General features: G+C 67.6%; 3 protein-coding genes across 16 annotated transcripts; 2 read left to right on the forward strand and 1 right to left on the reverse strand.

Annotated features, from left to right (window-relative positions):
• Positions 1-2,435: 2,435 nt before the first annotated feature.
• Positions 2,436-4,322, reverse strand: TIGD5 (tigger transposable element derived 5; the record flags this gene model as incomplete). Its single annotated transcript, XM_080646480.1, has 1 exon — positions 2,436-4,322. The coding sequence occupies one exon, from the start codon at positions 4,320-4,322 to the stop codon at positions 2,436-2,438; it is 1,887 nt and encodes a 628-aa protein (XP_080502606.1).
• A 219-nt stretch (positions 4,323-4,541) lies between these two features.
• On the forward strand, positions 4,542-16,709 carry EEF1D (eukaryotic translation elongation factor 1 delta; the record flags this gene model as incomplete). 12 transcript variants are annotated; one of them, XM_080646439.1, is made up of 9 exons in its annotated part: positions 4,572-4,900; positions 5,231-5,391; positions 12,678-12,801; positions 13,148-13,219; positions 15,552-15,651; positions 15,727-15,827; positions 15,960-16,175; positions 16,324-16,518; positions 16,615-16,706. In XM_080646439.1, the coding sequence occupies 7 exons, from the start codon at positions 12,685-12,687 to the stop codon at positions 16,651-16,653; spliced, it is 840 nt and encodes a 279-aa protein (XP_080502565.1). In that variant the 3' UTR covers positions 16,654-16,706. The 12 variants fall into 12 exon arrangements, with proteins under 12 accessions (XP_080502561.1, XP_080502566.1, XP_080502557.1 ...); XM_080646436.1 differs by having other exon boundaries at positions 4,594-4,900; positions 12,681-12,801; XM_080646433.1 differs by lacking the exons at positions 4,572-4,900; positions 5,231-5,391 and adding exons at positions 8,154-8,279; positions 10,161-11,248 and having other exon boundaries at positions 16,615-16,708.
• Positions 16,710-17,950: 1,241 nt separating this feature from the next.
• On the forward strand, positions 17,951-21,331 carry NAPRT (nicotinate phosphoribosyltransferase). 3 transcript variants are annotated; one of them, XM_080646272.1, is made up of 13 exons: positions 17,951-18,224; positions 18,423-18,550; positions 18,635-18,717; positions 18,921-19,051; positions 19,146-19,261; positions 19,500-19,696; positions 19,785-19,925; positions 20,236-20,320; positions 20,407-20,487; positions 20,593-20,695; positions 20,789-20,943; positions 21,031-21,138; positions 21,221-21,331. In XM_080646272.1, exons 1-13 carry the CDS (start codon positions 17,999-18,001, stop codon positions 21,281-21,283), a joined length of 1,617 nt encoding a protein of 538 aa, XP_080502398.1. In that variant the 5' UTR covers positions 17,951-17,998; the 3' UTR covers positions 21,284-21,331. The 3 variants fall into 3 exon arrangements, with proteins under 3 accessions (XP_080502398.1, XP_080502400.1, XP_080502399.1); XM_080646273.1 differs by having other exon boundaries at positions 17,979-18,224; positions 18,426-18,550; XM_080646274.1 differs by lacking the exon at positions 18,423-18,550 and having other exon boundaries at positions 17,971-18,224.
• The last annotated feature ends 560 nt before the right edge of the window (positions 21,332-21,891 follow it).

The raw sequence follows: 21,891 nt of genomic DNA on the forward strand, positions 1-21,891 counted from the left end.
CTCCCACTTCTCTCGGGTGTTTCATCTGCTGCTGACATCTGCAGGGCCACTTCCCAAGCATGGAGCCCCCTAGGCAAGCAGTGCCCCCCCCCAGACTGTTGCAGCCTGGTCTCCCCCCAAAAAACCACGTAGGTCAGGGGTGCTCTCAGCAGACGCCTGTGCACACACCCCCGCTGCCCACTGCCAGGCCCATGGAGGGGGCTCTCGGTGACCTGACCCCGGCTGCTGTGTGGAAAGCAGTGCCTGCCTGTCAGATGGTGAACGGACACAGGCTGATGGCTGTCCCAGCGCCTTCAGCTGCAGGACCCCTTCCAGGGAGCATGGGATCCTCCAGGCACGTTTCCCGCTTCAGGCAGTGGATGAGGGGTTGGAGCAGCGGCAACCCCGCCCCCTCACGCTCAGGTCATCACAAATCAGTGACAAGCTCATGGGCCCAGCAGATAAACAGTGAGGGGCAGGCTGTGGAGTGAGGCCACAACCTGGGGTTCATGTCAGCTTTTGCTGCAAACTCGGGGGTCCCCCACAGGCAGCCTCTGGCAGGTGCCCGATGACTTCACACGGAGCTTAGCCCAGGGAGATGTGACTGAACCAGCGGCACCAGGATGGGGCCCAGGGCAAGCCAGAACCACAGGGCCAGGCGCCTGCAGCCTCCGTCCCAAGGCAACCCCCCCCCCCCAATGCCTCCATTCTGGAGGGGACACCTTTACAGGCCTCATGAGGGTGTCCCCTGTCCCGCAAAGACCCCCATGTGACTGGCCCTCAAGCTAGCTTCTCAGCCCAGGCCAGTGTGGACCGGCCTCGCTTTACCCAGGGCCCCCAGACCGGCCCAAGCCTCCTCCTGGGGCGCAGCCCTGGCTCCCCTGTAAGAAATCTGACACGGCCTCGTGGACCCAGCACCCCCTGCGCAGGCCCACGGAGGCTGGGAGCCTGGAGCCTCAGGTGCACCCTCGCCTGCTGCCCATCTGGGCAGTCTGCCTCCCCACACCCAGCGGGCTCCTGGCCCTGGGTCCCCGTCAGCAGGAGCGGCGAGGCTGACAGGCAGGGTTCCTGGGGCGGGTCTGACTGCAGAGGCCCCTCTAGGTGTGCAGGCTCCACGGCTGGCGGGGCTGGCCCAGGCTCACTTCCCTTGCTCCCATTCTCCACACCCTCCCTCAGCTTTCAGATTGGAGGGTGGGGTGTGTGGGGGGGTGTCCTCATGGTCTTGGACTTGTGCGAAATCTGCTCGGGGGCGCCCTCTAGCGGCCTCCCCAGGGGCCGCCATTCCACAAACACGCCCTGTCTGCAGCCTCTGGTCACCAGGAGGATATGGGGCCGGGGCAAAGGCAGCTCCCAGGAGGGACGGGGGTCTGAATCGAGCGGACAGGGCAGCAGGCCCTGTGAGAGCTGGGCTGTAACGCGGGAAGCTTTTCTCCCCTTTACACCGCCACCCGGGAGCCCAGGTGCCAGGTGCCAGCAAGGGGAGGCGCCTGAGGGTAAGGCACTGCAGGGTGGTTCTGTATGGCTGTCAGGAGCCTGTCCCGGCAGGTGGGTGGGTGGCCTTGGGCCCTGAGCCTGGACAAAGTGGGCTGTGGCTGCTGGGAGAGTGCAGCGAGCTTGTCCCGTCATCGGTCACCAGGGCCCAAATCCAGCCGCATGCCAACCCCACGGAACGAGAGAGCTGCTCAGAGGATGTATTTTCTTAGGAAAGGTGGAAGTCCGAGTGAGCAGATACTCCTGCTGCATCCAGAACGTTAGGAGGCCTGCGTGCTGGGCACTGTCTCCCAGACCCTGAGCAAGGCTGGACCCAGGGGGTCCCCCACAGGCAGCCTCTGGCAGGTGCCCTGACTTCACACGGAGCTTAGCCCAGGGAGATGTGACTGAACCAGCGGCACCAGGATGGGGCCCAGGGCAAGCCAGAACCACAGGGCCAGGCGCCTGCAGCCTCCGTCCCAAGGCACCCCCCCAAGTATCTGTAAAAACGGCCTTAATGTGATAAAAATAAACCCAAGGGTCGTGCCTCCCCACTGAGAAGCCACAGGAACCCACAGCACCGAGGCTCAGGGTGGGCAGACGGGCCAGCCCATTCCTTGTCCAGTCATGGGGAGAGGGCGGGGGGGGGGGAGGCTGGGTCCTGGTGGCCAAGTGAACTGTGCTGTGCTGACCGGAGCCGTGTTGTGCAGGAGCCAGTGTGCATGGGAGGGGTCCTGGCTGAGCCGCACACCTCCCGGCTCCACTGGCGGGGAGCATGAGCAGGGCCTCTTCCAGCTCCTCCAGGAGACTGGGGGACCAGCGGAGCAGGACAACCCTTCACCAAGAGCCCCCCCAAGCCTGTCGGGGCTGGGGTCCCTGTAACTCCCAGCCACGGGTGGCCACTCCGGGGAGGGCAGAGGGGAGACTTGCCCCCTCCTTCCAGGTGCGACAGGACTAAGGCCCCTGGGGCGAATAGGACTGGCTTGTCACACCCCCTCGCCAGGGGCTGCGGGGGAGGGCCCAATGCCCCCCAGCCTCCTGGCTGTGCTGATCAGGGAGCGCAGCTGCACCAGGTTCAAGGGCCCCACCTCCCGGGGGTCCTGGCTCTCCAGCCACCGGAGAGCTGTCTCCAGACCCCGAACTGCCTCCCCAGCGGTGGGCATGGCGGCCGCCTCCTCCTCCCCGCCCTCCATGACAGAGGGTAGGCTGCCAAGGGACAGAGGGGCCACAGGGGCCAGTGCAGGGGGCCGGCCAGGGCCTGCCTCCTCTCTGTAGCCCTCAGACAGCCCCCCATCGTCGTCTAAGTGCAGCCACTCGGCCACCTCCTCAGGTGCCAGGCGCTTGTAGGCCAGGGCTGCCAGGTGGGTGAGGTCGCTGAGCACCCTGCTGTGCTCGGCCGCCTCGGCCTGCCCAGCCTGCTGCCCGGCGCATTCCCCTGGCTGAGGCTCAAAGGCGGCTCGCAAGCCCAGCAGCCAGCACCTTTCGATGCTGCCGGCCTGCACCAGGTCCCAGGAGAGGCCGGCCAGGTAGAGCATGTCCTTGAGCATGAAGCTGCGAACGAAGTCCAGCGGGGAGCCCCCGGCGCGGGACACGGCCAGGCGGAGCAGCTCCCGCTTGTACAGCTGCTTGAACGCAGCCACCACGCCCTGCTCCAGCGGCGCGGGGATGTGCGTCCGGCCACTGTCCTTGGACAGGAACAGCACTCGCACGGCCCCGTCGGGGGTCTGCAGCTCCTCCGGGGGGCTGAGAAGCTCAGACCGGAACCTCCTGGGGGTCTCCTCGCTCTCCTCCAGGGCGGGCACCCTGGCGGCCGGGCTCGGGCAGGGCGGGTGGGCGACCAGCAGCACAGCCCTCTGCTGCAGGCAGCTGCGGCGCAGGTAGCGCCTGACGCCGGGCACGAACTCCTCGAAGAACCAGCCCCGCAGCAGAGGGCGACTGAGCCAGGCGTCGGGGCTGTAGCGGTAGGAGGCCGGGAACTTATCCTGGTTGTGGTGCCGCAGGCTGGGCGGGTCTGGCAGCTGCCCGATGACTAGCGGCTTCAGCTTGTGGCTGCCAGTCAGGTTAGCGGCCAGCAGCACGGTCACCCGGTCGCCCCGCCATCGCCGGCCGCAGTCCCCCGCGCCCAGGGGTGCAGCTTGCTCCGGAAGCAGCTTCCAGTAGAGGCCGGTGACGTTGGCGTTGTAGATCTGCTCATCACCGTAGCCGCCCTCGGCCGGGGGCGGCGGGGCCGGGGCGCGGCCCGGCAGGGGGGCGGCGCCCGGGGACGGCGGGGTCTCTTGCTTGACCGGCGGGCCGAGTGCGGGTCCGGCGGCGGGGGGCTCGGCTTCGCCGTAGATGCGCTGGCTGGAGATGCCGTGGCGCTTCTGCCAGCGCCAGAACCAGCCGTGGCTGGCCTTGAAGGTGCACTCGGGCCCATAGATCTGGCGCGCGAAGGCCTCGGCCTGCGCCTGGATGAGCGGCCCCGACAGCGGCACGCCGTGCTGGCGCAGCGCCAGGAACCACGCGTACACGGCGCGGTCGATCTCCTCTTCGTTGGCCAGGCGCATCTTCTTGCGCTGCGTGCCCACCTCGCCGCCCAGCTGCTCCAGGAACCAGCGAAGCTTCGGCTCGTCCTTGAGCCAGCCCCGCAGCGTGCCGCCGGGCACGCCGAAGTCGCGGCACACGCAGGCCTGCCGCTCGCCACCCTTGACGCGCTCGATGGCCTGCAGTTTGTCCTTGATGGAGTAGGCCTTTCGGAAGGCCATCTTCACGGCCACGCGGGGCCGCGCGGCGGGGGCCGGGGCGGGAGGCTGCGGCGTCTGCGCGGGGCGCCCGGGCGGGGCGTGGCGGCCGCGCCGCGGGGCCGGGCCAGCCAGAGGGCCCGTGGGGTACATGGAGGCGGCGGTGGGGGCGCCGGAGCCAGAAGCCCGGCCGGCCGGCCGCGCGGGGCGGGGCGGGGCGCTGGGGGCGGGGCTGGCTGCGGCCCTCCCTTTTGTCTCCCTGTTTCGGGGGGAGGGCGGGCGGGGAGGCGGTGCAGGCAAGCTTGCCCCGCCCCCTGCGTCCCTAGGATCCGCCCCCGTGCGTCACTCCGACCCGCCCCCCGTGCGTCGCGCAGAGCGTGCAGGCCGGTCAGTTCCGCCCCATCCCGACGAGTCCATTGAGCCCACAGCGGAGGGGGGCCGGGTGGGCTGAGGTCCGGTTCCCAGCCGTTTGCTCCGGCTGCTCCGGGGAAGGACAAGCTGCGTGGAGGTCTCCCTCTGGCTTTCGTCTCTGCAGCCGCGGGGAGGGTCGCGGGGCGGACCCCGGCGGCGGGGCGGGGCGGGCGCACGAACCGCTTCCCCTGCGTCTCCGTCCGCGTCGCGTGGTCGGTCCTGCGGTCTCATTTCCCGTGCGCGGCCCGGCGGCCCTCTCTTTCCTCAGCCATCCCGCGCCCCGACCTCTCGTCTCTGGTCGCCGCGTCCTTGGCTGGCGTGTGAGTACCGTGGCCCGTGCCGAAGCCGCCGCGCCTGCCGGGAGGCCCCAGGGGTCAGGGGACAGGCGACCCGATTGGCTCCGCGCCGTCAGGGGCCCGGGCGCAAGTGCCGGCCTGGGGGCGGTGGGCCAAATGCGGCTCCCGGGCCGGGCGCAGAGGGGCGGGGCCCGCGGGCCACGTGGCCGCCCGGAGCGCGGCGGGGGTGCGGGGCGCCCCTGGGGCCCAGCCCCGGTGGGTGACCGGCGTCCGCCCAGCTGTGGCCGGGCCCGTAGACCTTCAGTCCAGCACGTGGTTACTGAGCACTTACCGCGCGCCGGCCCACCCTTCTAGGAACCGAGGCGGCTCCTGAGAGCGGGGAGGAGTGAGGACGTGACTGCCGAGCGACCGAGACACACTGGTCCTCTGAGGGTGACCGGGGTCTTGACTTGGATCAAGAGTCCGGCCGGAGGCGAACCTGACGGCAGTCTTGAAAGTGGCGCCTTCCGTTACAAGTGGGCACTTCACTGAGGAGGAGAGAAAGGCTCCGGCCGGAGCCGTGGGGGCGGAGTGGGGTGGTCCCTGCCTGCGGGGGAGCCGTGGAGATGGACCCGGGCCTGGCCGGGGGCGGGGAAGAGCGGCTTGGCCAGGAGACTGCTGGGGGAGCAGCTGTGCCGGCCTGGGAGCCAGGACAGGGCTGGCTCCAGGGCGAGCCTGTCATCCTGAGCCTCCTGCGGACTGAACGTCCCGAGGAAGTGCCTTCGCAGAGCGCCTGGCACACACTCCGAGGAGCAGGCTCGCGTGCTGCCTTCCTCCTGGGGTGCGGGGGGTGGGGGGGAGGCTGCAGCGTGCAGCATAGGTGCGCACGCTTGCTTGACTGACTGGTGTTTTTGCAAGTGGTTACTTGAAGGTGATGTTTGAAAAAGATCAACAAGAAGTGTACGTCCAGAGTGTCATGTGCTAGTGTCCGCATTTCGGGGGCCGCAGGCAGGAAACGCTGGCCCCGTGCTGGTATGTTAAGATGACATGTATGTGTTGGCAATGGGTGGCAGCTTGACATGGATGCAAAGTACAGGCATGGGAGACAGATCCCCAACTCACCACCACCTCGGAGCCTTTCCCTTTCCCACTCCTAGCTCCCAACTATGTACAGGCCTGGACACGCACACACATGTGATGTGTACATAGAAGGATGGAAGCATGTGTACCTCCTAGAGCTGCCCCAAGGGAAGGGCCTGGCTGGTCAGCTTAGACCACACCCCCACCAGCTGTGGTGCTGGAGGTGGGGCCTGGGGTGGGGTAGCATGCAGGCACAGTGTGAGGCCTGGGGGTGCAGGGCCTCAGGACGGGTTGGCATTTTTGAGTGGGGCCGAACTACCCAGGAGGCGGGTCAGAACGCTTCTGAGTAGGAATTGGGGCCGTGGAGCGTCCCCAAAGGAGGCAAAGGGCATCCTCTCTGCCTCCTGCCCACGCAGCGGCCCCACTGCTTGGCTGTTCTAGAATATCAAGGCTTCAGGCGCTTGTTGCCGGCCTGGCGGACGCTGCCGACAGCTCCGTGGTGCAGCGCTGTCCAGCCGCGCCAGCCAGGGGCCCATAGAAAGCCGAGCTGCCTGCAGACCCCGGCCCCACGCACCTCACACCTGCTCATGCCATTCCCACTTCCCGTGGAAGGTGGAGGCCTTTTAGACCCCTGGGTGTGTACAGTCTGGAAGCGCCCGTGTGTGACTACCGTGGGGTGATGTGGGAAAGGGCTGCCTGAGGCAGGGGCTGGGGTGGCAAGGTGGTCTGGAAGCGGAGAGGGGGAGGGACCCCCTCCCTGGAACCTTCCTCACTAGCCCAGCGTCATGGCTCCCCCAGCACCTGGGGCACAGCCTGGGCAGGGGCCCCTGCCCGGCCCCGTGCTGGCACCACAAGTACCGCTTTCCCGGCTCCGCAGAGGCCAGAAGGCCCGGGACCCAGAGGTCCTGCCATTTGATGTGTGCAGTTCGCCAGGCCTTAGGCTGAGAATGTCACCAAGGGGGGGTCAGCTCTGCTGTGTGGGCGCCTTTGCCCCTGCGCCCCGTGGCCAGGCAGGGCGTCATCCCTCCGGAGCCTCCCAAACCATGGGCCTGCAGAACTCGGGCAGCGTGGCCGGGCGGTGCCCCCTTTCTGGGAGAGGTGTCGGTGTGCCTCTTGGGGGAGGGGAGGGCCACAGTGGGGGAGTCAGCAGCCAGGGGGCTCACAGGCCATTCTCGCCCTGGCTGTGGCGCCGGCGAGCTTCCCGCGCTCCTGGTGCGGCCGCTGCGGCCTGGTGACACCTCAGGCCAGCACTTCCTGCCGGCAGTCCAGCCCGGAGTCCTTCCTGGTGTGCGTGCTTGTTCTCAGAGGGAAGGGTCCCACTCCCAAGTGGCTTTTCTGCCCGGAGACATGGGCGTTCGGTGGGAAGGCCCTCGTGGGACGCAGGCCATCGGGAGCCGGGTGTTGAGGAAGGAGAGGTGGGCCCTGCGTCGCTCAGCTGTCCCGGGGGATCTGGCCGCAGGGCAGGGGCCCAGGACGTCCCTGTGGGCGCTCGGCCCCATCCCAACACCGGCTCCACGCCCAAGGGGCGCTCTGCTGCCCCCACTGGGCCAGGCTCTGGGTGCTGCTTCTGGCAGGAGTGCCCTCTCCCCAGAGCCACCTGCCACTCTCACCTCAGAGGCTGGTAATGGGTGTGGCTCTTGCGGAGGGCCTGCCGGGACCTGTGCCCTCCCCAGGCCAGCTGCTCTCCTTGGTCCCATTCTTGTCAGTGGGCCCCACAGGGCACCCATGCTCCGCAGGGACCTGGGTGGCAGAGCGTCTTCTGGAGACGGGAGGTGGGTTCTTGGGGCTCTAGCACGGGGGGAGAGGTCTTGCTGTCCGTGCCCGAGGGCCTTGCAGAGCTGGCTGACTCTCAGCTCCTGGGGTGCAGCGCCCGGGCTGGCCGGTCCCATCTGGGGTGCGTTGACAGCCCTGTCCTGTGCTCAGGGCAGGGAGACTGTCCCCGAGACAGCGCTCTGGTGCCTAAAACTCGCGGCGTGGGCCTCGTCATCTTGTTCCGCATCCCTCAGCGGCCGAGTGCGGGGGGCGGGGCTGCGCTGGACTCCCCTCCACAGCTCCAGGTGGACAGTGGAGCTCAGGCCCCAGCAAAGCAGATGGGAGGGTGCTCAGATGGCGCCTCCCAGGAACTGCCCGGCTCCGGGGTGACCGTGCCTGAGCAGGTAGAGCTGGTCTCCTCCTGGGATGTCGCTGGTGGGTCTGTGGTGCTCACCTCTGCTCCTCCAGCAAACCCGCCGCACGCCGCCTCAGCGAGCAGCTCTGGAAGGGCCCTCAGCCTCTGGGCCGCCTGTCTGACTGCCTCTAACCTTGCTGCTTTCTCTCCATGCTGTCCTAGGAGGTCAGAGTGAAAGTAAGTACGCCTGCTCCCGCCCGTGCTCCCGTCACCTGAGCAGGAGCCCAGGTCGCGGCCCTGCCCCTTCATCTTGCTCCGCACCCCTCAGGGCTTCCCCGGGCAGAGCTGGCTCCCACCTCCTGAGCAGGTCGGGGCTGCGGCCCACCAGCCCTCGCCTCAGGCCTCGTGCCGAGTTTGGGCGTCTAGAGAACTGGCTTCCCCTCCCCCGAGCTGTGGCCACCAGAGGCCTGAGCACAGCCTGGTCTGGTGTCGGGGGCCAAGGAAGTGTGGAGGCCAGCAGGGTCTGGCAGGGCTTGGGCACTGGGGGCCAGCCTGTGGGCTGCGCCAGAGGGGCCAGGCCTCAGAGAGGTCAGAGGGCACATAGCCCTGCCTGGTCATCCTGCTACCCCTTCAGGGACAGTGAGTGATGTCACAATGCCCTGCCTCCTGGGCACAGCTCCTGCCTCCCACCACTGCCTCTGCTGCCAGCCTGGGCTTGGTAAGTGCTGCCGCCAGCCTGGGCAGGAAGGTGCCAGGGGACAGCCCCTGCACCTCGCTGGGACCTGCTGGGACCTCGGGAGAGGCCTGTGGCATGTGCCGTTAAAGGCCCCAACGTACCCCTGCAGGGGATAAGGGGGACGCTCCCCAAAGTGCTGGGCAGGTGCGGGGCTTGGCCCACATGTCCATGGGGTGATTGAGTCCGGTTTCCGCTTCTGCTGGGTGTTAGGAAGGGCCGTGGGTCCCAGGGGAGGAGGGGAAGGGTTTGCCCTCCCGGCTGAGAGGCTGCCCTGCCTCTGGAGACCTTGCCTCCGAGGTCTGAGGGCCTGCCTGGCTCTGTGCGCCCCTGGGTCCACGGTTGCTTCGGCTCCACCAGTGACCCACGGAAGCAGGGCCAGTAGGGGCGTCCTGAGGGATGGCTGCTCAGCCCTGCAAGCTGGCACTGGGTGCTGGTCAGGGTGCCTCCCTCTGCTTTGGGGAGCAGGGCCCAGAGTTGGTCTGTGGCTGGGAGGAAGGTCACAGCCACCTTCTAGGAAGGGCCTGAGTGAGCAGGGACCCCTAAGCAGCAGACGGGCCGCAGGGTTTTCTGGGCCTGAGCTGCTCCCCGCCAGGCGCTGCGGGGGCCCAGACCCCTCTGTTCTTGCTGAGTGGGGGCTGCCTCAGGTTTCTGGTCTGGTCCACAGTGTCAGCCACCTTTCCACAGCACCACGCCTGGCAGCAGAGCGGGGGAGGGGGGAGGGGGAGGTCGTTGCCATGAGGGCAGCAGACAACGAAGGTCACCTCCATGAGGATGGTGGGGCTCAGAGCCCCCACCTGCCTCCCACTGCCCCACTGATGGTGCCCCTTACACCACGATGGGCCGCCTCCAAGACCGCCCGTGCTTCCTTACCACCTCGGGAGGTGGCTGGGCTTAGCAAAGGCACAGGCCGTCCAGTTACAGTTTCAGACGAACAGCGAGTAACTGTTCCGTGGAAGCGAGTCTCGTGGGACAGGCTTGTTGTGAAGGGTGTTCACGCAGGGGTCAGTGAAGGGAGCGCACTGGTTCACCGGCATCCTGTCGGGGACTCTAAGGAAAGGTCTCCGGGTTTGGAAACCATCTCCTCTGGCCCCCTTTGGAGAGCGTGGTGCATGCTGGGTTAGAAAAGTTTTGCAGCTGAAGGAACACAAACCCTCACACACGCACCCATGTGTTACTTACTCCCTGCTTTACGGGTTCCCTGCGGGTTTGACTTGGGGTCCTGCATGGTGCTTGAGCCCCCCCCCCGCCCCCCCGCCCCGAAGCATCCTCAGGCTCCTAGGCTCTTCCGACACCAGCCAGGCTCTGAGGGCGGGGCGGGCACTGGCAGCGGGGGGCGCTGTGCTCAACTGCCTTCTTGTGCTTGCTTTTACTGCTGCGTGAAGATGAGAAGCGGGAAGGCCTCCTGTGCCCTGGAGACCGTCTGGGAGGACAAGCAGAAGCATGGGGAGGCTGAGCAGCGCTTCCATGAGCACCAGGCCCCGCGAGCCACCGCCGCTGCACCGCAGCTCCTGGCTCAGGTGCCAGCCGTGAACGGGCCGGGTCAGGAGGACACCGAGGAGGCCGAGGCCCTGGACAGCAGCAGGGGCAGTCCCCGGAAGAGCCATTCTGGGAGGCAGCCCCTGCAGAAGAAGAGGAAGCGCTCCCCGAAGAGCCGGCTGGGCAGGGCAGACCTGGCCCTCGTGGGCCTCTCGGCCGACCACGTCTGGCTGGAGAAGCCGCTTTTCGACCAGGCGGAGAGCTCCTACCGTCAGAGGCTGGCAGACTTGGCTGCCCAGGCAGCCCGGCCACCGGCACTGGCCCCCAGGGGTCCTTGCACCCATGGAAGCCAGGTGGCCTGCCACCATGTGACCTGGGGCGTCTGGGTCAACAAGTCTGCCTTTGACCAGGCCGAGCGGGCATTTGTGGAATGGTCTCAGGCTCTGCTGCTGGCCACCGAGGGGAGCAGCGGGCAGGGGGCTCCTGACAGGGGCCAGCGGGCACCGGCCTTGGCCCTGGCCCTCACCCACCAGCCTCGCTCACCAGCCAATGGCCAGCCCCCGCTGGGCAGCCTGCAGGCGCTGGTGCGGGAGGTGTGGCTGGACAAGCCCCGCTACGATGCAGCCGAGAGGGGCTTCTACGAGGCCCTGTTTGACGGCCACCCCCCCGGGAAGGTGCGCCTGCAGGAGCGAGCCAGCCAGGCCGAGAACGCCAAGCGGGCCCGCAGGGACCGGCGGGCCCGCAACACCACAGGAAGCAAGCGGGCTGAGCTGCGGCGGGCCGAGGGGGGGCTCCCTTCGCCTGCCCTGCCCTACTGGTACTTCCTGCACAAGGATGCCGAGGCGCCCTGGCTCAGCAAGCCCACCTACGACAGCGCGGAGTGCCGCCACCACGCTGCCGAGGCCCTGCGCGTGGCCTGGCGCCTCGAATCCACGGCTCTGGTTCACCGACCCAGTGCCCGCTCTGGCCCATCCATGTCCAGCCTGAGACCCAAGTAGGAGAAACATGCTGGATGGGTGCCTGGGCTGGGGCCGCGTGCACCCCCTCCCTGTCCCCACCCCGCGAGCTCTTCCTGAGACCCCTGGACCCGGCTAAGTTGGGTGCAAGAGTGGGTTGGGCAGTGCAGCCTCCAGGGTCACGGAGCTCAGGGCTGAGTCTGCCCCATGCAGGGTGTTCTTGTCGGGAAATTCCTCGGGAGCATCGGAGGCCCCCGGCTCCTGGGCCCACTGGTCCCCGCTTGTGGCCAGTCTGTTGGCCTGAGTCTGAAGGATGCGCCGGGCGAGGCAGACTTGCGGCCTGGAGGCCAGGTCAGGGGCCTGGGAAGGTGCTGGGGGGGCGGGCGGGGGGAGCACCCAGTGCCTGGCCAGGAAAGGGGTTCCAGGCAGGTGGGCAAAGACGATGGAAGCTAGGGGCCTGTGGTGCAGGGGCTGGGCCCAGGCTGGGCCAGTGGGACTTGCAGAGGCACCCTGGGTCTCCAGGAAAGGGGCGCCGGCCTGGCCCCCGATTCCCGGTGGGAGCCCCTTTGCTCTGCCCCTCTGAAGGGTTGATCTGATGGGCTGACAGGACTGGCCTCGTGAGGGACAGGGCACGGCCCGTCGCGGAGGAGGGGGGCATGGGGCCGAAACCGAGTTCATGGAGCTGGCTTTCCATGGGGGAGATGCACTTCCTCTTGTCAGCGAGAGGACACTTGAGGAGGACTTGGGTTCCTGGGCACAGAGAAGGGGTGAGGGGGGGGAGGCCCAGGTCTGGGCAGCTGCCCACCTCATCGGGCTGGGGGAAAGCAGCAGAGGGCCGTCTGTGCCCAGGCAGTATGGGCACAGGCGGACGACGGGCTGGGCGTGGCTCGGGCCCTAGTTGGCTTGCTCAGGTCTAGCGCAGTAGTTCTCAGACTTACTGGCCTCGGAACCCTGGAGAGCTTTAGTTTTATCTGTGGGTTCCTCCACGTGAGCAGAGGTGCTGCTGGTGTGCGCTGGGAACATGGCGAGCTTGTTGCACGCTGATGGACGTTTTCATGAGAAACCGTTTTCCTGTAAGAAGACTCGCTGAGCAGGCGGCCTTGTTCCACGTTGTGAAAGCTTTAGTGTCTGCTCAGTAGGAGGCAGTGGCATCCCACCTGCCTCTGTGTTCAGATGTGAGTGTGTGTTGTCTGACTCAAATCCAGCTTTGCACTGGTGTGTGCTTGGAAAAGGGGTGCCTCGGCATCCCCAGAAGTTCTTGGCCACACTTGGAGAGCCGCGGGTCTTTGGGACGGGCCTGGCACCGTGGCCTGTGCCCAGAAGGGAGCCGCGTGGCAGTGGGAACTGGTGGTGTGGGTGGGGGGCCTGGAGGCCTGGTCTCCCAGGCCCTGGGCGGCGGCCCTGCACCTTTGGGCTGCGAGAAGGGGCCTGTGCGGTCCAGGCTGTCAGCCTCTCCTTTTCCTCCAGCAGGAAAATGGCCACAAACTTCCTGGTGCATGAGAAGATCTGGTTCGACAAGTTCAAATACGACGATGCAGAAAGGAAATTCTATGAGCAGATGAACGGGCCTGTGACTGGCTCCTCGCGCCAGGTGAGGGCCGTGCTTGGGGCGCTGGGAGGCTCTGCCCCAGGTGCTGGTGGTGGGGTCTGTGGAGGGTCCGGCTGCTCCTGGGTGTGGGGTCTGCTCCTGTCTCAGCACGAGCGAGGCAGCACGCGCCCGCTGTCTGCAGGCCGCTGGGAGCACAGCGCACGCAAGCCTGGGGCCTAGGCCACGGCGGCAGGGCTCTGCACTTTGCGCATCTCGCTGCCCCGCTGAGCTTCCGTCCTGCACATCACTTCCTCGCTCTCCACAGGAGGGACATAGGGTTCCTATTTTTTTTTAAATTATAAAAATTTTTAATGAAAGAAAAGACTGGTTCTTTCTGCACTGTCTGCAGGAGAACGGCGCAAGCGTGATCCTCCGGGACATTGCGAGAGCCAGAGAGAACATCCAGAAATCCCTGGCCGGAGTGAGTACCGCGGCCGAGCACCCAGGCTGGCGCTGCCGCCGCCCTCGTGCCACAGCGCATGACTCCCCAGTGCCGCTGCGGGCTTTGCCCTCGAAGCAAAGCCAGGGCGAGGCTGCTGCCCAGGCACGGACCTGGGCCCAGACCACAGCAACGCCTCCTCTGCCTCCTCGCTGTGCTGCTCGCCTGCTTGCTGGCGCTCAGCTGGGTCTCCCTCCTTCGCTCCCTCCCCTCAGCCCTCCTCCTGTTTGCTCTGTGCTAAGGGAAGCCGCCTTGCCTCCTGGGCCTTGACCTCCCCAGAGAGATGGGGTCACAGGGAGTGGAGTTCAAATCACAGAATGAGCACCATCTTGAGTTTGAGGCCCAGGCAGGGGCCCTGCAGCCCAGCTCGCTTCCTGGTCTCAGATGGGACGATGGCCACCTCTGTCCCTGCCTGGCTGGGAGGTGTGTCCCTAGGAGGCGGCGGACCTACTGGTCCACCTTCCTGGCCAGAGGACCCAGGGCCTCTTTCTCCCTCTGGGACATGGGAGTGTCCTGGCCCTGAAGGCCAAGCGTCCGCACAGCTGTGCTCCTTTGGAGCCTCCAGGGGGCATCATTTCCACCTTTTCCAGCTTCTAGGAGCTGCCCACTCCTTGGCCTGTGGCTCCTCGCCAGCAGTTCATGACCTGCTCTTGTCACATCACCTCTCCCTGCCTTTCTCTCCTGTGGACGTGGGGGGTGACACTGGGCCCACCTGGATCATCCAGGGTCACCTCCCATCTCCCTACTCATCACGTCTGCAAAGTCCCTTTTGCCACGTGAGGTCACCTGCCTGCACAGCCGGTTCGGGTGGACTGGCTCCTGGCCACAGGCTGGGAAGTGGTGCCCAGCAGGCCCTGCATTGGGCGTGGCCCTACTTGCCTTGCCTTCTCCCTTCCCCGGGGGGAGCCGGGCAGACACAGGCCCTGGTGGCATGAGGGCTTTGCACCCGGAGGCTCTTCCTCCTCCCATCCTCAGGCCTGGCTGGTGGCCAGCTGCTGGGTCCCGGTCTTTGGGGACAGCGGTGGTGGCCAGCTGCTGGGTCCTGGTCTTTGGGGACAGCGGTGGTGTGCTGCTGCTGGGGCTCGGGTCACAAAGCACCATGGGCCACAGCGTAAGCGTCACTTGATTTTCTCACAGTCTGAAGGCTGGAGCCCAAGGTCAAGGTGTGGGCAGGGCTGGTTCCTTCCAAGGCCGCACTCTGGCCTGCAGATGGCCGTTTCTCCCCTGTCTCTGCATCCTCTGGCCTCTGTGTGTCCTACGAGGACACCAGCCCATGGGCTAGGACCACCCTCATGACCTCTGTGTGACGGGGTCGCCCCGTAGAGGCCCTGCTCCAGAGCTTGGGGTGTGAGTTCATTCTGGGGTGGGCGGACGGAGTCGGCGGGGCGAGGGCATAGTCTTAGGGAGGGGACTGGTGACGTGCAGGGCTGGCACCAGTGACCTGCTGTCTTCCCACCACTTACCTGCCACCAGCCTGCTGCCAGGACCCCGTTCACTTGCTCCCGGCACCAACCCCTGGGAGAGGAGCCGCAGGAGCTGGGGCAGGAGCTGGGGCAGGAGCGGGAGCTCTGGCTTCCATCCATGTGTGGTCCAGGCCATCGGAGGTCTTTGAGAGAATGGCGTGGGGGCCACGGCTGGTGGTGGCGTCTGAAACTCGGGTGTCGGTGGTCCAGCGGGAGCTGTCCTGCCTGGAGACCTTGAGCCCATCCGTGGGGTGGGGGGTGTAGAGCAGTGGCTTGTCCTGTGGCTGCTTGGGTGGGCCTCAGGCCAAGGTCCTTATCCTGATTGGACACTGGAGGAGGGACAGTGGCCCTGAGGAAAGGGCCAGGTGCACCGTGTCCCCAAAGCCGTTCCACCCGTGCATGACTCAGGTGTAAGCTGTGGCGCCCTGTGGGTGAGCTCCCGGGGCAGCACTGTGTGGGTCAGACGGGCCAGGCCCTGTGCTCAGGCAGGCTCCTTCCTGGCCCACGGGCCCCTCGGCTGCTCTCCCCTCCCGTTTCCACCTCAAGGCCATGCTGCCCAGCCCTCCCGAGGCCCCAGGCCAGGCTGTCCCTGGGACTGTCAGTCCTGCTCCCTCCCCCACACCGGGCAGCGGCAGCCATGGCTCTGAGCTTCTGCCCTGGGCCCCCTGCTTCCTGCTTGGTCTCTACCCCCACAGGGCTGCCGCCTCCTCTCCTGGTGGCCATGGCAGGTGACCACTGCTGTCCGGTGTCTCAGGCCTCCTGCCCAGCTCGGGGCTGTGCTGCTTGCTCAGTGGCTGTGGGGGCCTTGGAGCGGGTTGGGTGCCATGCTCTCACCTCCCCCTGCCTTGCAGAGCTCAGGCCCTGGAGCCTCCAGCGGGCCCAGCGGAGACCACAGTGAGCTCGTCACCCGGATCGCCAGCCTGGAAGTGGAGAACCAGAGTCTGCGAGGAGGTGAGCCCTGGGCTTGGTGGGGGAGGGGTGGGGCCCAGCTGCTGTGGTCTGACCAGCATCCCCCTCACCCCGCAGTGGTGCAGGACCTGCAGCAGGCCATCGCCAAGCTGGAGGCCCGTCTGAGCGTGCTGGAGAAGAGCTCGCCTGCCCACCGGGCCATAGCCCCGCAGACCCAGGTGAGCGCCGCCCCCCAGACCAGAGCCCCCACACCTGGCGCTGCTACAGAGGAGCCGAGGCCGGCCCAGGGGCATGAGGGCGAGAGGCCCGCCAGCCCGGGGCCTGCATCTCAGCCCCCTCCCCTCTGGCAGCATGTGTCGCCCATGCGCCAAGCAGAGCCACCCACCCGGAAGGCGGCGGCTGCGGAGGACGACGAGGACGATGACATCGACCTGTTCGGCAGCGATGAGGAGGACGACAAGGAGGCCGTCCGGCTGCGGGAGGAGCGGCTGCGGCAGTACGCGGAGAAGAAGGCCAAGAAGCCGGCACTGGTGGCCAAGTCCTCCATCCTTCTGGACGTGAAGCCCGTGAGTGCCCGCCTTGGCCCTCCCCTGCCCGGGGTCGGGAATCGCGGGCTAGGAGAAATGGGGTGGGGGGCAGGGGTAAACGGCGCTGCTGTGCGGGCCTCCCGGGAGTCGGGCCCCTGACCCAGCCTCTCCTCCCTTCATTCCCCAGTGGGATGACGAGACCGACATGGCCCAGCTGGAGGCATGCGTGCGCTCCGTCCAGCTGGATGGGCTGACCTGGGGGGGCTCCAAGCTGGTGCCCGTGGGCTATGGCATCCGCAAGCTGCAGATCCAGTGTGTGGTAGAGGACGACAAGGTGGGGACTGACCTGCTGGAGGAGGAGATCACCAAGTTCGAGGAGCACGTGAGTGGGCAGGCTCTCGCGGGGGCAGGTCCAGGGCCCGGCAGGGCGGCCTCTGGGAAACTGGGCCTCACGTGACCACCGCCCTCCTCTCTCCAGGTGCAGAGTGTCGACATTGCGGCTTTCAACAAGATCTGAGCCCGAGCCCGAGCCCTGGGCGGCCCTGCCACCATTAAAGACTGCAATTCCCTGTCTGGCTCCTGTCTGGTCTGGGCCCCGTGGGCGGGGCGTTCAGTGAGCAGCGCTGGCAGGCCCTGGCCTCAGTGGTGTCCCACTTGGGGTCCCGTCTGTCCTACATCAGTGGTCCCGGGGGCCACGACCATCATCACCCCCTTGCTTGGCCTCTGCACAGCCTTCCTGTGGCTGTGACCTCACCCTGCCTGCCCTCTGCTCCATCTCTGGGCCTGTGTTCACTCACCCATCAAGTGCCATGTTCCGTTCAGGCTGTGGTGCCAGGAAGAAGGCAGGCCCTTCATTCCTCCTGGGGCCCAGGAGGCACCCAGCCCTCCACTCTCCCTCTGCCTCCTTGCTGTTCCCGGCTGAGCTGTCTGTGTGGGAGCAAAAGTGCCCACCTGCAGCTGTCCAGAATAGAGGCCTAGGGGCCGGCCTGGCCCTGACCAGGCACCTGCCCCCAGGTCTGACCTGTGTGAGACCCTGCCTCCCATCCCTGGCCCTCATTCAGCCCTTCAGAGGGCACCCCCTCCCCAGCACACTGCCTGGCAGCTCCATTGCTGGAGGACTGGGCCTGGGACAGGTCCCATGACACTGTCCTGTGGAGTCCTGCCTGCTGCCCCCACCCCCACCCTCTGTCTACCAGTGCGGGTGCCACTGGGTTCCCCCCGGGACTGGCCCATCCTGCTGGTGCAACACCTGCTCTTGGTATTGGAGAATGGTCTGGGCTGCGGCTACCTCTGGTTGGAGCGGCCCCCTTGGTGGGGGCACTGAGGCTCCCCCGTATTACAGGGCTCCTGTGGGGCTCGGTGAAAGCCGGGGTGCCTGCTGGAGGTGGGCACCAGGCTGGCTGCTTCCTGAGCACAGGACGGGCCACACCTAGGAGGAGTGACTGGAGCACTTCCACCATCTGCCCCTCCCCAGGTCTGGGTGGCTCCTAGGAGGGGCGGGGACAGTCCAGCAGGGCGTGGGGTCACCACTGCCTTTGGTGCCCTCCCACCCGATGCACAGAGCTGGGGGAGGCAGGAGGGGACCATGCTCACGGGGCTGAGGAGCTGGGCGACCTGGGACGGGGACACATTCCCTACTTCAGCCCGCTCCAGCCTAGGGGACTCCTGTCCAAAGACCGCCCGCCCCGCCCCGCCCGTCCGTTGCCAGGAAAGGCGGTGGCTTCCCGGGCGTCCTCGCCCACCGGGAGCCGGTCCACAAGGGCCAAAGGCGTCGTGACGAGCAGGCCTGGGCACCGGCTATTGGGGATGCGGGGTCACGTGTGCCGGCGGGGCGGAGAGTCCGGAGTCCGGGACGAGGCGCGATGGCGGCAGAGCAGGACCCCGAGGGGCGCGCGGCGGCTCGGCCGCTGCTCACCGACCTGTACCAGGTCACCATGGCGCTGGGCTACTGGCGCGCGGGCCGGGCGCGCGACCCCGCCGAGTTCGAGCTCTTCTTCCGCCAGTGCCCGTTCGGCGGCGCCTTCGCGCTGGCCGCGGGGCTGCGCGACTGCGTGCGCTTCCTGCGCGCCTTCCACCTGCGCGACGCAGGTACCACGGCCCCTCCTCGCCGCCAGGGACTCCCCCAGACAGGACCCTCCCACTCGACAAGCTCGCCCCACACGCGACCGGGTGGGGGACCCCGATAAGCCCTTAAGTGAGCCCCTCGGTCGAGGAGACGGTTCCGCCCGGTGAGCCCACCTTGGCCGCGCCCTTGCCCCAGCCCACGTGGGCCTTTGTCGCCCCCAGAAGTGCAGTTCCTGGCCTCGGTGTTGCCCCCAGACACTGACCCCGCGTTCTTCGAGCACCTCCGGGCCCTTGACTGCTCCGGGGTGACGGTGCGGGCCCTGCCCGAGGGCTCCCTCGCCTTCCCCGGCGTGAGTGCGGGCTGAGCGGGGCGGGGGTGCGGAGGGTGGGCCCGAGGGAGGCGGTGCGGCCGCCAGCTGACACCCTCCCGGCAGGTGCCGCTGCTGCAGGTGTCCGGGCCGCTGCTGGTGGTGCAGCTGCTGGAGACGCCCCTCCTCTGCCTGGTCAGCTACGCCAGGTGGGCCCCCCCAACCCCCAACCCCCGGCCGGGGTGACCCAGGAGGACCTGGACTTCCGGGAGGCCGGTCCTTTGGGGTGTGGACGTGGCTGCGTGCGCCCGGGTCCGAGCTCCATGGGTGCATCGCTCGGCCTCCAGGAGAGGGCGGGTTGTGGGGCCTTCGTGACCCTCACCCTGGTCCCCTGCCCACTCGCTGCCCACAGCCTCATTGCTACCAACGCGGCGCGACTCCGCCTGATCGCAGGGCCTGAGAAACGGCTGCTAGAAATGGGGTTGCGGCGTGCGCAGGGCCCCGACGGGGGTCTCACGGCCTCCACCTACAGCTACCTGGGGGGTGAGGCCGGGGAAGGAAGGGAAGGGGGGCAGAGGAGGACCCCCAGCCTGAGGCCCCCTCCGAAGTCCCCAGCACTGCCCGATGCCCGCCCTAGGCTTCGACGGCAGCAGCAACGTGCTGGCAGGACAGCTGCGGGGCGTGCCCGTGGTGGGAACCCTGGCGCATTCCTTCGTCACTTCCTTTTCTGGCACTGAGGTGCCTCCGGACCCGGTCAGTACCCTTCTCTTCCCCCTGAGCTCCAGAGGGCAGACCCCAAGGCCAGGCCTGCCGGGAGGAGGGGGTCCAGCCCTCTGCACGAGGGCAGAAGCCACGCCCGGCCCATGCAGCCACCTGGGCAGGTAGCCAGTGTGGCCCCGGGAAGGTGGCAGGCAGGTGGCATCGCCCCTGCTCAGACCCTCACCCAGGGGTGAACTCTGAGTCCCCACCCTTCGCTGATCCCTCTCCCTAGATGTTGGCTCCGGCTGCTGGTCAGGGCCCCAGGGTGGACCTGACCACCCGTGTGGAGGCGTGGCTGGAACGCGTGTGCGCCCACCTGGGGCTGGGGGTGCAGGACCCACACCCCGGGGAGCGGGCGGCCTTTGTGGCCTATGCCCTGGCCTTCCCCCGGGCCTTCCAGGGCCTGCTGGACACCTACAGCGTGAGGAGGTGGGGCCAGGCACCCCCACACACAGTGGGGAGGAGGGGGGCTCGGCGGAGAAGCTGCAGTACCCTGACCTCCTTGTCCCGGCCACAGAAGCGGACTTCCCAACTTCCTGGCGGTGGCCCTGGCCCTGGGGGAGCTGGGCTACCGGGCTGTGGGCGTGCGCCTGGACAGTGGGGACCTGCTGCAGCAGGCCCAGGAGATCCGGGCGCTCTTCCGGACCACGGCGGCCCAGTGAGTCCACGGGGCCGTCTGCTGAGAGACCCCCTCAGGGGTGCGGATATAGGGGTGGGGCAAGGAGAGGGAGGGACCCTGCCCCTGCCCCTGCCCCTGCCCCTGCCCCTGCCCCTGCCCCCTGCCCCCTGCCCCTGCCTTTCCCACAGTGAGGAGATCTGGTCTGGGCCTACCTCCATGGAGACATGGTGGCTCTGCAGGGTCACAGTGGCCTGTGTGGCTGAGGACAGAGTCTCCCATGGGAGGGGCGTGACCAGGGAGGGAGGGAGCCCTGATGAATCAGGAACTTCTGAGCCCACCCCTCGCCCAGGTTCCAGGCACCCTGGCTGCAGTCAGTCCCCATCGCTGTCAGCAACAACATTGACGAGAAGGAGCTGGCCCGGCTGGCCCAGCAGGTGGGGCGGGGCAGGCGGAGGGTGGCTGGGAGGGCCCTGGCCTGCAGATGGGGGCTGAGCCCAGAGCCCCTCCTCTCCCCTTCCAGGGCAGCGAAGTGGATGTCATTGGCATTGGCACCAGCGTGGTCACCTGCCCCCGCCAGCCTTCCCTGGGCTGCGTCTACAAGGCAGAGACGGGGACTGGGGCCCATGGGGGGCGGGCCGTGGGCATCATGGGTTGGGGAGGGGGGGAGGGGGGAGGGCCCAGCTCTCTCAACACCCTGTCCCTGCAGCTGGTGTCCGTGGGAGGCCAGCCTCGGATGAAGCTGACCGAGGACCCCGAGAAGCAGACCTTGCCCGGGAGCAAGGCCGCCTTCCGGCTCCTGGGCTCCGATGGTGAGGCCCCACACCTCTGTGGTCCCCCTCCACGCCCCAGGACCCCACATCATTCTTGGTGCCCTCCCCCCACCCCGCAAACCCCCATCACAGGGTCTCCGCTGCTGGACCTGCTGCAACTGGCGGAGGAGCCGGCGCCCCAGGCCGGCCAGGAGCTGAGGGTCTGGCCTCGAGGGTCCCAGGAGGCCTGTACCGTGAGGCCGGCCCAAGTGGAACCACTCCTGCGACTCTGGGTCCAGCAGGGGCAGGTGACTGCTCCACCCACCCACTTGGTCTGCACCTGCACCCGCATCCAGCCCTGAGCCCTGACCCTGAGCCCCCTTCTCTCCCCTCAGCTGTGTGAGCCCCTCCCATCTCTGGCCGAATCTAGAGCCTTCGCCCAGCGGTCCCTGAGCCGGCTCAGCCCCGCCCACAGACGGCTGGAGCTGCCAGCCGGGTACCAGGTGGGTGGAGCACCCAGCCCTGCAGCTCCCTGGTGCGCCCTCCGCCCCAGGGCCACCAGCGTCGCCTCCTCTCCTCCTGCAGGTGGCGCTGTCGGAGCAGCTGCAGGCCCTGGTGCGGAGGCTGAGCGCCGGAGCCTCCCTGTGAGAGAGCCCCCGTGGAGCTGCCCGAAGTTAACACGAGTCTCTCACTGTCCCCACGTGTCACGTGTCATTTCTTCTCCCAGGGCCCCGGGAGGGGTGCAATCAGAGGAGAGGTCATGCTCCCAGGAAGGCCTGTGCTGAGGCTGGAGCTAGGCCGAGGCCGGGAGGGCAGAACTGAGGCTGGACGGGGCAGGGCGCAGGGAGCTGGGGGAGTTGCCGGGGTGGGGGGGGGTTCTGGTGTCCTCCCGGGAGTTGGGGGTATTGCTGGGGGGCTCTGGTGCCCTCCCAGGAGTTGGGGGTATTGCTGGGGGGCTCTGGTGCCCTCCCGGGAGTTGGGGGTATTGCTGGGGGGCTCTGGTGCCCTCCCGGGAGTTGGAGGGATTGCTGGGGGGCTCTGGTGCCCTCCCGGGAGTTGGAGGGATTGCTGGGGGGCTCTGGTGCCCTCCCGGGAGTTGGAGGGATTGCTGGGGGGCTCTGGTGCCCTCCCGGGAGTTGGAGGGATTGCTGGGGGGCTCTGGTGCCCTCCCGGGAGTTGGGGGGATTGCTGGGGGGCTCTGGTGCCCTCCCGGGAGTTGCTGTGGAAGGCCTCGCCCTGCTGGAGGCTCAGCAGCA

This window comes from Plecotus auritus (assembly GCF_963455305.1).
Source record: "Plecotus auritus genome assembly, chromosome: 11".
Taxonomy (NCBI): Eukaryota; Metazoa; Chordata; class Mammalia; order Chiroptera; family Vespertilionidae; genus Plecotus; species Plecotus auritus.